This window comes from Ambystoma mexicanum, chromosome 1p (assembly GCF_040938575.1).
Source record: "Ambystoma mexicanum isolate Mex_15411 chromosome 1p, UKY_AmexF1_1, whole genome shotgun sequence".
Taxonomy (NCBI): Eukaryota; Metazoa; Chordata; class Amphibia; order Caudata; family Ambystomatidae; genus Ambystoma; species Ambystoma mexicanum.
Window position 1 is genome coordinate 75,279,114 of NC_090921.1, and position 14,109 is coordinate 75,293,222.

The following is a 14,109-nucleotide window of genomic DNA, read 5'->3' on the forward strand; positions in this document are numbered from 1 at the left end:
TATTAATCACCACCCACACCTTTGAACGAATACAGCCATAATGTCATTCGTTTTCAACAAATTGAGTCTAAGGCGCAGGAATTGGTCCCTCTGTAAAGTTAACTGTACCCTGCATAGATTTTCCCGACAGTACACCCTCCAAAATGAATTAGGGAATGTATGTAAATATGTAGGAATACTTTGTTTAATCATATTTGGGTAGACTATTACAGAGCCTAAAACACGCACATCTCTACTGCAGACATAAATGGGCAGCATTCAGCAAGACACTACACCAAATGTTCTCCCTTAAAATGTATTTGTTCTAATTTTGCTTTGTTACTTAATCATCAAGTATGTATGAGCTATTGCTCTTTATTTCTGAAATGTGTGCGCATTGTTGTTTACGGAAGTAAAGCGGAAGTCACAGCACCGCACGCTGCAATGTCCTTTCCTCTAATGCTAGGCACTGTTGCCCTGCGGGTGCCCAATGCCCGGTTCTGTTGTGTAGGGTTCTGTGATCCAGCTCTTGGCTGAGGGGCGCCCATTGACATTAGTGGCCGGGCCCCCTGAGCTGGAATAGGCGGCACCCCGACATTTCAGGAGACATTGGGCAGCAGTAGACCGCACCAGGGGGACGTCCAGCAACTCAGCATGAGGCGGGGGCCACCGGCCCGGAGCCGATCACCCCAGGGGGCATCCAGCAACAGTGGGCAGTCCTCCAGAATAAGCCCGTCTCCCCGGGGGGGCTGTAGCAGCAGGAGCCCGTCTCCCCGGGGGGCCTGTAGCAGCAGGAGCCCGTCTCCCCAGGGCGCCTGCAGCAGGAGCCCGTCTCCCCAGGAGGCATGCAGCAGGAGCCCGTCTCCCCAGGAGGCATGCAGCAGGAGCCCATCTCCCCAGGAGGCATGCAGCAGGAGCCCGTCTCCCCAGGAGGCCTGCAGGAGCCACTCTCCCCAGGAGCCATGCGGGAGCCCATCTCCCCAGGGGGCATGCAGGAGCCAGTCACCCCAGGAGGCCTGCAGAAGCCCATCTCCCCAGGGGGCCTGCAGGAGCCCGTCTCCCCAGGGGGCCTGCAGGAGCCCGTCTCCCCAGGGGGCCTGCAGCAGCAGGAGCCCATCTCCCCAGGGGGCATGCAGCAGGAGCTGCATGGGTCCAGAAATATCAGATACGAGGAACAGTCAGATATCTCCTGCGTCGGTGTCTGTTAACCAAAGTAATGGGAATGTAGCGAGAGCCTCTACAGCGTCCACAAGAGTCGAAGAACAGGCCATCGCACCTTCATCGCCTAGTCTTCCCGTGAGCTTGTATGCAGTGAAGGTACGTTATTTCGCAAAACACTTAAAAAATACGGACATAAAATCGTTTCTCACCGAAAAGTTCATGTTTTATGGAAAAGTGGTGTCCGTTACTGTCAATAAAAATGGAAGGAGTCGGTATGGCCTGGTTTTCTACAAGCAAAGCCATGAACGAGACAGAGCTTTGAAAGCAAACATAACTGGTCCCTCTGGAATTAAGCCTTTAATACTGCCATGGAATGGCCCGCCTCCGTGTATTTTTGGGATTAAGATTAAAAACATTGATAACAATGTGTCGGACCTTCCCGAGAGAATACAATCTGAGTTTGGTATATTTGGGGATATCGCCTTGGTTCAAGGCTACGGTCCATCTGAGAAACGTTTTTCCCTGGTGTTCTACAGATATCAAGAGGGACAGCAGAAGGCTCTTGCTTCACCTAACCCGTTCCAAACCTCATTCGGGAATGTTTTTGTGTCTCCTTGGAATAAACCACCAAAACCCGAGAAAGAAATGCCTTTTGCCATCCCACCTTCTCAGCAGGGGGCATCCAGAAGGCGCCCCTTTCCCCAGAGGGAATCCAACAGTATCTCAATAGGCCCAAAGATATCAAACACGAGCAACCGTCAGCTGTCCCCTACGTCGGTGTCCGTTAACCAGAGTAATGGGAATGTAGGGAGAGTCTCTGCAACGCCTACAAGAGCCGAAGAACAGGCCATCGCACCTTCATCGCCTAGGCTTCCTGTGAGTTTGTATGGAGTGAAGGTAGCTATTTTCGAAAAACAAATAACAAATATGGACATAAAATCGTTTCTCACCGAAACCTTCATGTTTTATGGAAATGTCATGTGTGTTACTGTCCATGGAAATGGTAGGAATCGTTATGGTCTGGTTTTCTACAAACAAAAGAATGAACGAGACAGAGCCTTGACTGCAGACATAACTGGCCCCTCTGGAATTAAGCCTTCTATAACACCTTGGGGTGGCCTGTCGCCGTGTATTTTTGGGATTGTGGTTACAAACATTAATAACGATGACCCGGATCTTCGCGGCAGAATAAAATCTGAGTTTAGTATATTTGGGGATATAACCTTAGTTCAGATCCGTGGTCCACCTCAGCAACGGTTTGCCCTGGTGTTCTACAAATTTCAAGAGGGACAGGAGAAGGCTCTTGCTTCACCCCGCCCGATGAAAACCTCACTCGGGAATGTTACAGTGATTGCGTGGAATAAACCTCCACCATCCCTATCAGAAATGGAGAATGAAGACTCCATCAAGATGCTTAGTTTTCATATTACATCCACGACTGCGCCCTCGAAGAAAGACGGTCAGGAGCCACCACCAGCTGCTATGTGCAGTGGGCCACCAACAGCCATGCCACCAGCAGCCACCCGACCCCCTGTGTGGCGTGGTCCACCTGCAGCCACCCGACCCCCTGTGTGGCGTGATCCACCGGTAGCCACCCGACCCCCTGTGTGGCGTGATCCACCGGTAGCCACCCGACCCCCTGTGTGGCGTGGTCCACCAGCAGCCACCCGACCCCCTGTTTGGCATGGTCCACCAGCAGCCACCCGACCCCCTGTGTGGCGTGGTCCACCAGCAGCCATCCGACCCCCTGTGTGGCATGGTCCGCCAGCAGCCACCCCACTCCCTGAGTGGCATGGTCCACCAGCAGCCACCCGATCCCCTGAGTGGCATGGTCCACCAGCAGCCACCCGATCCCCTGAGTGGCGTGGTCCACCAGCAGCCACCCGATCCCCTGTGTGGCGTGGTCCACCAGCAGCCACCCAACCCCCTGTGTGGCGAGGTGCACCAGCAGCCACCCAAACCTCTGTGTGGCGAGGTCCACCAGCAGCCACCCAACCCCCTGTGTGGAGTGGGTCACCGGGTGCCTCTGCACCACCTGTGTGGAGTGGTCCCCCATGGAGTGGGTCACCGGTTGCAGCGGCACCACCTGTGTTGAATGGGCCACCGTTTGCCACCGCAGCACCTGTGTTGAATGGGTCACCGGTTGCCACCGCAGCACCTGTGTACAGGCAGCCATCAGTAGCCTTCCAACCAGAGCGTGTGTCCTCTATAGAAAAGAAATACGAAAATAGTCAATTGATGTATTCTTCTTTAGCCAGATCCAACTCCCCCCATACTTCAAGTAGAGACAGCAGAAGTCCGTCACCTTTCTCCAGACACCCCAGGAGTAGGTTACGTGTGTCCGAAAACCCATCTCCCCATAGTAGAGCAAGGTACAGCAGAAGTCGGTCACCCTGTTCCAACCAGCTGTACTCGGAATGTTGGCATAAAGACGAGAAGGTTTCTGAACAGAGCTCACCTCAGAGAGAGCAAAAATCAGTGGGTCAGAGTGAAGTGTCGGCATCTCTTCACAACCCATCATTGATCCGTTGGATTGACGACTTGGAAGAAACCATCTAGTGCCGACTTCTGAGCTTCAAACCGCCTTTAAGCCTTTTGGGGAGATCGAGCAAATAAACAATTAAATAAGACTTTAGGACTAATGGTAAAGAAGTATTCGTGCAGTACAGTAGTCGCTCTAGTGACACTAGAGCGATTTGTCACATGGATGGCACTTTTATTTTGAATTGCAAACTCCAGGTAGAGTTTGCCTATCCCCAGCAAGCTACGAACTGTGGGTGAATGGTCTCCGATTTTTCCGATTTTTTCGTTGTCACAGAGCAGTATTTAAAATATGTTTTTGGGCATGTGCAAACATTGCTGCACGATCCGGGGAACGGCGCGGTGCTGGTGTTTTACATGGACACTGATTCAGCTGTAAAAGCTGTGGGCATGAAGACCATTGCTGGGCACTCTGTTGGGCTGGGCTTTGAGAATCGAAGATGCCAGCTTGACTTTTGCCATTCCATGGGATACTAGCACGTTCAAGCCTTCAATCAGATGTTCAAAGAAACGGATGTAAACCGCCTGGAAAGCAAAACAATTGTACTAACAACACCTAGTCATTTTGGTTGGGGGTGCTCATGCGGTCATATTTGATACCGTCATGTAAGGGGTGTGTGAGAGAAGTTTTGAACCCAAGTGTAAATGTTTAGCAAACTGCACAATTATCCATGTTACATTTTGGTTGTTGAATCTACAAATCTTGCATTTATAGAAGCTCAACAACTTATTTTCATATCTTTATTGAACAGTGTGGCTAGTGAGAGATCATCCCAACACCGACCGATTCCTTTTGTTAGGGTTGGGGTGACCGCATAAATGTGTATGCCGTGGCAAGGTTTGTTTTTCCCATTTGTTTTTTTTGTTGGTAGCTCCATTTGATTCAACTTGGGATTCTTTAGTGAATGTGCTTTGGAATAGCTAAATACGTGTGTCCTGAATCTAAGTCTTCGGGAGACTAGACGTTTGTAATCACAACTTCTTGTTAGCAAAACTCACTGGTCAGATATTAAACGTTATTTATAAGCCAGCTCTCGTTTGCCTGGAGTTCTTTTTAACTCACTATATTGCATATTCTGAAGATACTTTTTAAGTTGTGCAATCTTTTTCCTCTGTATTCTTTTATAGTTTGGCTGAAAGGTGACATTTAGGAAACCTATATTATCGGTGCAAAAGATGAATGGCATTCATAATGCATATCGCAGTCATTGGCCTGCCTTCACGTCCATTCCTTCTATTAGCCACACCCATCGCACAAGTATCTAAAAATCTTGCAGGACTGAGCATATCTGTCGTCGAGGACCAAGCTCAAGCCCGTGCACCGTAGAGCCTTTTTTCCATCCCATATGCGCTTCCCAGACCATGCTTTGAACCTCATTGCCTTCCTCGGTTACCCGTTCACCATCCAGCAATAATCCAAGGGTCGGTTTGCATCTATAATAGCATTCAACAAAGCCGACGTCAACAGGACATGACGACGCATACAAACCCAGATACCGTTGTCCAGACGGCGCGCAGAACAACCCTCGCCCTCACTGGAATACGTTGTTTGTATAGCTTTTGTTTAACATAGACCTCTATGGGAGGGGCATGCAAGAAAAAAGTCAATGACGACAATTTAAATATATCCGGTTTTCACCTGCCTATTTTACAGTCTTCCCACAGGTAAGCAGACGCATTTTAACTACAGTCTCACACTAGGTGTTGGGGGGGGTTTGGGAGGCCTGGATCACCAGGCCCCCACTCGCTCTGTATCCATGCAGAGGGGCGGACCAGAGGGGGCACCCTCCAGTATCCGAATCACAGGATGGAACCTGGCGGACCACAGGGAGCATCCTGCGGCCTCCTGGGCTCCGGGGCCCCGGAGCCAGACACCCATCAGCCCCGGCCCTGGGGGCACCCAGGCCGGGTCACCGCAATCGACGTGATCACACGGCAGCACCATTCAGTATCGGCGTTGTTGCCCAGCAGGGGCACCTTCTTCGTGTCGGGCCACGTGGCCGGCCCACGCCACGCTGCGTCGCACCAGCATGGTGCACAGAGATACAGGAGTCAGTTGGTGATCGACTGACGAGCCGGAAGCGGCTCGTCCTCTTATTTCCTTGATCACATGGTTACCCCCATGTGACCGTGACACACTCATGGGAGATACCATGTCCCCCAGAATGGGTGACATGCAACACTGGGTTGTGGACTCCTCGCAACATGGAACAGGAGCATATTGATAGTGTTAAAGCAGGTTGGCAGTATTTAGTCCAGACTATGGTTCTCGCAGGGCCTGTGCGGTGCCTGGTCCGCGTAGTTTTGTCAATCTACACAATGGAACCGTGTAGCTGAGCAAAGAAAGTGTGAGGCGGTACACTAAATCTCACCTGTCTGAGCCAAAACAGAAATATATATGAACCGAGCAGCATATTTGTTTATTATTTATAATGCGTGTCATACCCAGGGGTAACAGGGCGCAGCGGATACAGGAATATGCGAAGCTTAATTACACAAAAATTATACGAAAGGTATAGAAGACTTACATACACAACATTATACAAGATACAAGCATGTAGGAATTAAATACAAAGAGGTATATTTACATACATAATATACAGAGGACCGAAGCAGGAGATACAGATTAGAGTGGCTAGTTACAAGTTGGCCTGGTCATATAGGTAGACTTCACTGCTTAGGTTAGGAAAGTTGGTTGTCGAATCTTAGCCATATAATAGTGTTGGTTCTGAATGTGTGGTAGGTTTGGTTCATTCTTACACTAGGAGGCAGATTGTTCCATAATTTGGACGCTTTCACCGGGAAACTGTTGCCTCCAATTGTGGCCCGTTTGAAGCTGGGTATGACAAGACAGTCTTTATAGGCAAATCCTATGGGTCTAGTAGACGTCCGCTTGTAAAATTTCTCTGCTAGATAAATAGGTGCGGCATTATTGAGAGATTTGTGTGTCAGTGATGGAGTTTTTAGGAGGACTTTGTCGTGAGTTGGGAGCCAGTTATGCTGTCGACTGATCTCGGAAATGTGGTCCTTTCGGGACATGCCTAGGGCCGCTTTCAGGGCATTGTTTTGAAGGATTTGGATTTGTTTGATGATGGCTTTGGGGGATCCTAAGTAGAGGGCATTACAGTAGTCCAGACATGAGGATGATGGCTCTGGCTAGAGTAATGCAGCTATTATCTGAGAGGAATGGTTTACCAGTGCGTATCAATTTGCACATATAGACTGGAGGATGCTAGGGAGTTAACCTGTTTAGTGAATGATAATTGAGAGTCGAGGTAGCGGCCAAGTGTTTTTACCTCATGCTCTACTTTTATGATGTTGCCATCGATTGTGAATGATGAGTATTTGGGTCCTAGTTTTTTTAGGTTGGATTGGGTGCCTAGGATGATGAGTTCAGTTTTATCATCAATCAGGCATAGGTCGTGAGGGGCCATCCATGCCTGGATGATGATATACACTCTATTCACCAAGGCCAAATCCTTTTCATAATCCCCGGAAAGCGGGAGGAGGATCTGGGTATCATCTGCATAGTTAGTGTAGGTGACACCAAGATGATCCAGATCATCGAAAAGGGGCTTAGTGAAGATGTTGTAGAGTGTTGGCGAGACACATGATCCTTGAGGTACACCACAGGTGATGGGTATAGGGTCAGCGGCCGCTAGCAGCGAGAAGACCCTCATTGTTCTGCCATTTAAGAAGGATCTAATCCAGGGTGATGGCTTGATCGGAAAAGTGTGCTGCTGTATTTAGATGGTTACATAAGATGGAATGGTCGACAAGATCGAAGGCAGCTGAGAGATCTAGGAGGAGGAGTAGTGCTGATTTCCCCTTGTCTTTAAGCTCATCGATTTGGGTTTTTCAAATCGATGAGGGCAGTTTCAGTGCCATGGTGGGGACGGAAGCCTGATTGTCTAGCTCCTAGCAGATGATGATGTTCCAAGTGTTTTTGAATTTGGGTATAAACTACCTTGTCCAAAATGTTTAGAAGAAAAGGCACCGTAGTAATGGGCCTATAGTTGGTAGGTATAGATGGGTAGAGAGTAGGTTTTTTTTAGCAGTGGGAGTACCCACGACTGTTTCAGGTTGGTGGGAATAGTGCCAGTGGTGAAGGATGCATTAATGAGTTTGGTGAACAATGGCGATAGGTCACGGGCCGCATCCTTGATAAATTGTGCCGGGCATATATCCCCCTGACAGTTCGTCGGTTTAAGGGATAGAATTATTCTTTCCACTTCAATGACGGAGACCTTAGTGAAGTTAAATTGCGTGCCATCACCTCTACTGGTTTTACCCGTAATATTGGAGGCAGAGGGATCGGTTAAGCCAATTCGTTTGCAGGAAATTTTATTTTGTAAAGTGGCTATTTTATTAGTTAAGACGAATTGAATGTCCTCACACCATTTTTTGTCTTTTATACAAGTGTCAGGTGGTGCTATTGGGGTCGCTACTTCTTTAAGAATAGTGAACAATTCCTTTATGTTAGACTTGGCATTAGATATACGTGTGTCAAAGGATGTACGTTTCGCAAGGTAGATTTCTTTTTTTATACAAGGACAGTTTAGCAAGTTTGAGTTTATTGGCTTCAGATGGATGTTTGATCCATACGGCCTCGCATTTTCTATTTTGTTGTAAACTTTTTAGGAATGGTGTAAACCAGTTGTTCAGGTGAGTTTTTTGCTTGCTTGGTCTTAGTTTCGCAGGGGCAATCTGGTTCAAGGAGGTCGTCATGATTTTATTATATTCTTCAACCAAACTCTCAGGGTCGGAGTTATCATGGAAAGAGTTAAGAGTTAAGAGTTGGGAGTAGTATCGGTAGGAGTCTATCCACAGTAATGTTTTTTTTGTTTCTTGTTCGAGTGGGGGGAGCCCTAATGGCCCCAGTAGGTGGAGGTTTGTTGGTAGAGAGTAAGGACGACACTAAGTAGTGGTCCGTCCAGGCTAGAGGCAAGATGGATAGGATGTTGGCCTGGCAGTTATGGTCTGCCACTCCATCAAGAATCCTGCCTTTCTCATGGGTTGCAGTGTTACTTCTTTGGGTAAATTCAAGGCCTGATAAGGTGTTAGCTACAGTTGTGGCAAGCTGGTCTGATCGGTCATTGAAGCCCATGTTCAAGTCTCCAAGAAGAAGTACTTGTGAGGAACTTTTAAGGTTATTGGGCCTGGTGGACGGTATATCAGGTGGACGTTTAATGTTTGGTCGTTAGATAGGGGAACTTTAACTGAGAGTGATTCACAAGACTGGAGGTTGGACTGGGTGGCCAGTCTCATGTTAAGGCCGCATTTGTAGATAAAAGCCATACCTCCGCCTCTGGCATTCTGTCTGTCCTGTCCTAGGATGGAGAATCCCTCGGGGACTGCTGGCATGATCATAGGGCCTGCCACAGGGTGTAGCCATGTCTCGGAAATGGCGAGAAAGTCTAGATCCTCATTCAAGATCAGATCGGCTACATCAGTAGCATGTGCTGCCAATGATCTGGCGTTAATTAAGGCGCCTTTTACCTGGGGGCTGTAGGATTGAGAATGGGGGGCACGGGTATGTGTAAAGCTTTGGCTTTGCTGTGCTTTATTGAGGTTTTTTTTTAGAAGGATTGGGACTGCACAAGGGTGCCAGGGGCATGCTACGGGTCCTGGCGGCATAGGATATGTTTAGCGACATAATAAGAGGCTCATATATCTTGGCAAGTCTCGCTCTGAGACGTACATTTCTGTCTGAAGTTGGACATGGCTTGTAAGATAGGAGATTTATGGAGTCTGTCGGGTTAGGGAGGGACGCGGTAATCGAGCTTGGTGAAGTGGTAGGTGTCATAGATGGCAGTATCTTATTAGTAGTGATAAGTGCCATGGTGTGGAGCGTGATAGTTGAGGCAAGGGGTATCAAATAGAGAGTCTGGTTAATAGCAGATAGGGGCATGCTGATGCTGATACCGTAAGGTATAGGTAGTTTGTATGAGACTGGGTAGCAATAAAGTTTGATGAGCTATGGCATGTGTGGCACGTTGTCTCAATATTTAAAGTCAAGAGCTCTCATGGATTCGGTAAGCAAAATTCACAGTCAGTGTAGCACCAGGAATTAAAACCAACGATGTATGTATCAATATGCAATGTGCCCAGTCAGAGGGCTCCTAGATTCAAGATATATAGTGCAGGCTACCGGGCAATGCAGATGAGGCAAAATACAGTGTGAATAAGCAGTGTTACTGCTAAATTCGAATGTTTGCCATCCACAGTAAGGGACAATGTATAAGCGTCTCATGTGCGGTGATAATCATTCTTCATAAATAAGGGCATGCAGTGCAGTGCCTGCGACAGTAGACATTTAAGCTGGGGTCATGGAGTGCCTAGGTCACAAATATACATTGCAGGCTTAGCAAGCAGTATGAGTAAGTCAGTAAGAGGGGTACACAATCAATCGAGCAGCTAAATGTATGAGTATACCATACCGGCTGGACACAGTAACAGTAAAGAATACCATAGACAGTCATTATCGAATTGGACTGCTAGAAGAATACAGTACATCCCAGTAAAATCGGAGCGTAGAATAGTGTGGGCACTCGGTTAGCATATAGTTGGGCCATGCATATAGTGGGAGTATAGATTGTCACTGGACAGTATAATTCTTACCAGTCTAGGGTAGAGAAGAAAAATGTTCAGGCAGCTGAAGATCATGCAAGAGATGTCTTTCAAGTCCAAATACACGTATCGTGGTTGAATTGTTCGCAGAGCAATGTCCAACGCCGTGGCGCAGGTGCAGACAGGAATGGGCCTTAGTCGGAGTGGGCCTTGGGAGAGGTGGGCCGGCTTCCGCCTCCGGCTTACCTCGCTCCCTACGGCCATACGGCGAGGTGGTTGCGAGGCAACCAAAATAAACAAAAGCGGGCCACATCTTGACACTTACTTTGGGACGCATCTTGGATAGAGCATACACACAACTACATTGGTTAGGTCTATTCAAGGCAGCGTAGTAACACAGTTGAACATAAAACTAGTAAGACTTTTCATTTTCTTTAGTGCATAGGGATCATTAAATATACAGCACCACGTTATCCACCACAAACTCCAATTGGACCATCACTCCAGTCTCAATTCATCTATACATTCAGGAACATACATTTCATAATATCACGTATTATGGTGGTGCAGCTCTTCAGTGATTTTCATTAGATACAGCATTTGTATTAAGCACCCAGAACAAGAATGAGTATCAGAATGGCAGTGTGTAAAATGGATGCTCCCAAGAAGCCAAGAGAATTAGAGAAACAAGACTATAATGTTTATCCCTGGGTGTTCTAATCATGCTGGGCAGCCACAGTTTTGCATATGTGGCAGACCATATCGGAATTATGTATGCAAGCGTAGTTGTTGCCTTTTGATGCCAGAAGGGTGTCTTATGCCATTGGATTCTGCAGCACCATGATGCTACCTCTTCATGCGAGAGCAGTGAAAGAGATCAGGCAATATCCTTTTGCTTTTTCCTCCAGTAATACAAGCAATTTTGATAGTCGGTTTCATCCCAATCCAGGGATGGATCTATCCCATACCATCAATGAAACTCTCCCATCCGCAATCTCTTTTACGGCGCAGGAATAAAGGAAACCTTTTGGAATGACGTGTGGGGGCAGGCCCACCTCTTAAGAAGCGAGTGCACGCTTTGACCATAAAGTTTATTGTACAAATGGCTGGGAGGGGATAGATGACCCTCTAAGTCAAACTAACCCAAATCTCTCTGAACCACACAAGTTGACACATTATATACATTTTTTCAATAGTTAAAACACGCCCATAATTTTTATTACAAGCCACCCCCACACGATTGGTTAAAACCTATTTAAAGAAATTCCATCTTTCTCCAATTCCCAATTTTCATTGGTAGCTGTTATCTTAACTACCACCTTCATCTCATGTGTAGAACACATGTCTTTTTAGGATTTGTCCGTGGTAGGTCATGACATCATCATACAGTTATACATTCACATACAATCATAATTCATTACAAGTCCCAGCTGGTCTGAGACCTCTTAATCCTAAATGTAATTTGAACATGGTTTGCAAGGATACTTCAAACGACATGAGAGTGAGAGCAGAATAAACAGGTTCCCTTTAAACCTTCGATAAATGATCTCACCCGCCCCTATTTACTGGACGCATTGGAAATTTTCAAATCTAACGACTACCAATTCAGCACACATTGGCACATCCTGAAAACAATCGCAATACAGAGTATCGGTCAACCCTGGCCTCAGGCGTCCTTCACGCCATATTTATTGTTGGTCAGCAGCAAATGTTTGGATCCTTTGTGCAAGCCCCCATATTCTTGAAAAAAGAATATATCTGCCTTTGCGATACTACCAGGCCATAAAATCCCTGGCTGGTTTGTTAGCTGAGCTGTGATCTGCTAAGGTGGTAGGTACTCATTTACCCTTCCTCTGGCCTCAGAATGTGCAGAACCAGTTTTTCCAAGTCAATCAAAATTTATCAAAACTCAAGCCCGCGTCTCGGCGGGATCTAATAACTTGCCTGAACTCTTTAAAATCTGCAAGGAACTGGCAAATCCTGCTGCAGTCTCTACCTCTCCTTTCCCTTCCCAGGCCCTCTGCACGGCACTGGCTTCTCAATTCATCTCTAAAACCCAGGACATCTGTCCTCACTCTCCCCTCCCTCCCTATACCCCCTGCTCTTCCTCTGACCCTTCTGCAGCCACCCCTCCTTCCTCCTTCTCTGCCTTTCCCCTGTTCTCCGCAGACAAGGTTTCTAGACAAGTCTGATCTATGGAAGGCTCGTCAAAACAGGTTCACCCCTGTTCCTCCAAAACCACCAAGAACTACATTGACACCCTCCTGCTCTGGCTGACTTCTGCAACCACTCCCTCGCCACTGGAGTCTTCCCATCCCCCCTGAAGCACTCCCTTGTGCACCCTCTTCTTAAGAAACGCTCTGATGATCCCTCCTGCCTGGGCAGCTATCACCCAATCTCCATCACTCCCTGCCCGGGCAAGCTCCTGGAGAAACTGGCCATCTCCGAGCTTAATCTCCACACTGAATCTGTTGGTTGTCTTCATGACCATCAGGCTGGCTTCAGAGCTGCCAGAAGCACGGAAACTGCTCTCCTGAACATCTGTGAAGACCTGCTCTCCAACCTTGACTCTAACACCCTCTGTGTCCTCATCTTGCTTGATCTCTATTCTGAATTTGACACTGTCAACCATGCCATCCTGCTAAAGTGTCTCTGTGATAACCTAGGTATCACCGGGCAGGCCCTGGCGTGGCTGACCTCCTTCCTCTCTGACTGACCATCCCAGGTCCAACTTGGGTTCTTCATCTTTGCTATCTTTTTCTCTACCTGTGGTGTCCTCCTGGGGTCTAACCTCTCTCCCTGGCTGTGCAACCAATACCTTGCACTCCTTGCCCACCGCATTGCCACTCTCTGCCCCAACTTTTAGTGCTATGCGGATGACACTCAACTAATCTTCAGGCTACCTTCAGCCACCTCTTCCCTTCCCTCATCTCTGATTGTCTGTCTGCTATCCAAGAGTGGTGTGCCGCCAATGACCTCTGCCTTAATGCCAGTAAGACTGAGATTCTCCTCATCGGCACATCCACTCCTTTCCTGTAGCTCTCTGGCCGGCCTCTCTTGGCCCTCTTCCTGCCCCCACCTGCAAGGCTAAAAACCTGGGGGTCATCTTCGACTCCACACTCGGAGGTATTCTTCCTTTCCTCTGCTTCCCCCTGAAGCTCACTGTCTCCAGAGCTCTGGTTCTCTCCAGGCTGGATTACTGCAACATCCTCTTTCTAAATCTAACTGCTTCTACTCTACGTCCTCTGCCACTCATCCAGAACAGCACTGCGAGACTTGTTCTTGGTCTCAAGCCCAGGGATCGTATCTCTCCAGGACTGAAATCTCTGCACTGGCTCCCTGTGGCTGCGAGGATTAACTTCAAAACCCCTGCATCGTCCACAAGGCCTTCTGAGGCCTGGGGCCTCAATACCTTCAACTCTCTCTTCCTAAATATCTCCACTCTCAAGCTCTTCGCTCATCTGCCTCCAACTCCCTCAGGGTCCGTTGCTTCTCCAAGCAACGAGTTGGGGGGGTAGATCTCTCTCTCTTCGGCTGGGGCCTCTCTCTGGAACAGCCTCCCTGCCCCCCTGAAACTTGAGGAGAACCATCTTTGGTCCTGAAAGCACCTTAAAACCTACCTCTTTCGTTCTGCTTTCTACCCCCTCTCCACTGCTGAAGTCCTGGCTGACAATGAGACTGCACAGGTTCCTGGCCACCCATCTGAACTTGGGCCCTAGCCCTGCCAGTTGCACGCTTGTGCTGCCCCTCTAGCAACCCTGCACCGGGGGACTGTTTTCTGTATCCCTACATTCCCCTAACCAGCACTTATGTTTGCACTTACCCTGCACGTGCTACCAGCTGGCCGTTCTTTATTTT

General features: G+C 48.1%; 1 protein-coding gene across 3 annotated transcripts in view; it reads left to right on the forward strand.

Annotated features, from left to right (window-relative positions):
* Window positions 1–434: 434 nt before the first annotated feature.
* The window catches only part of LOC138566243 (protein SPT2 homolog), a 133,239-nt gene continuing 119,564 nt past the window's right edge, over window positions 435–14,109 (forward strand). For 2 of the 3 annotated variants that reach the window (XR_011301879.1, XM_069643333.1), the window contains exon 1: window positions 435–2,016. Coding sequence is in view for 2 of the 3 variants with exons in the window: in XM_069643333.1 (XP_069499434.1) it covers window positions 634–2,016 (1,383 nt within the window). In the remaining variant the exon portion in view is untranslated. Of the gene's footprint in view, window positions 2,038–14,109 lie in introns of all 3 variants that reach the window. The other variant, XM_069643323.1, reaches the window with a different exon arrangement.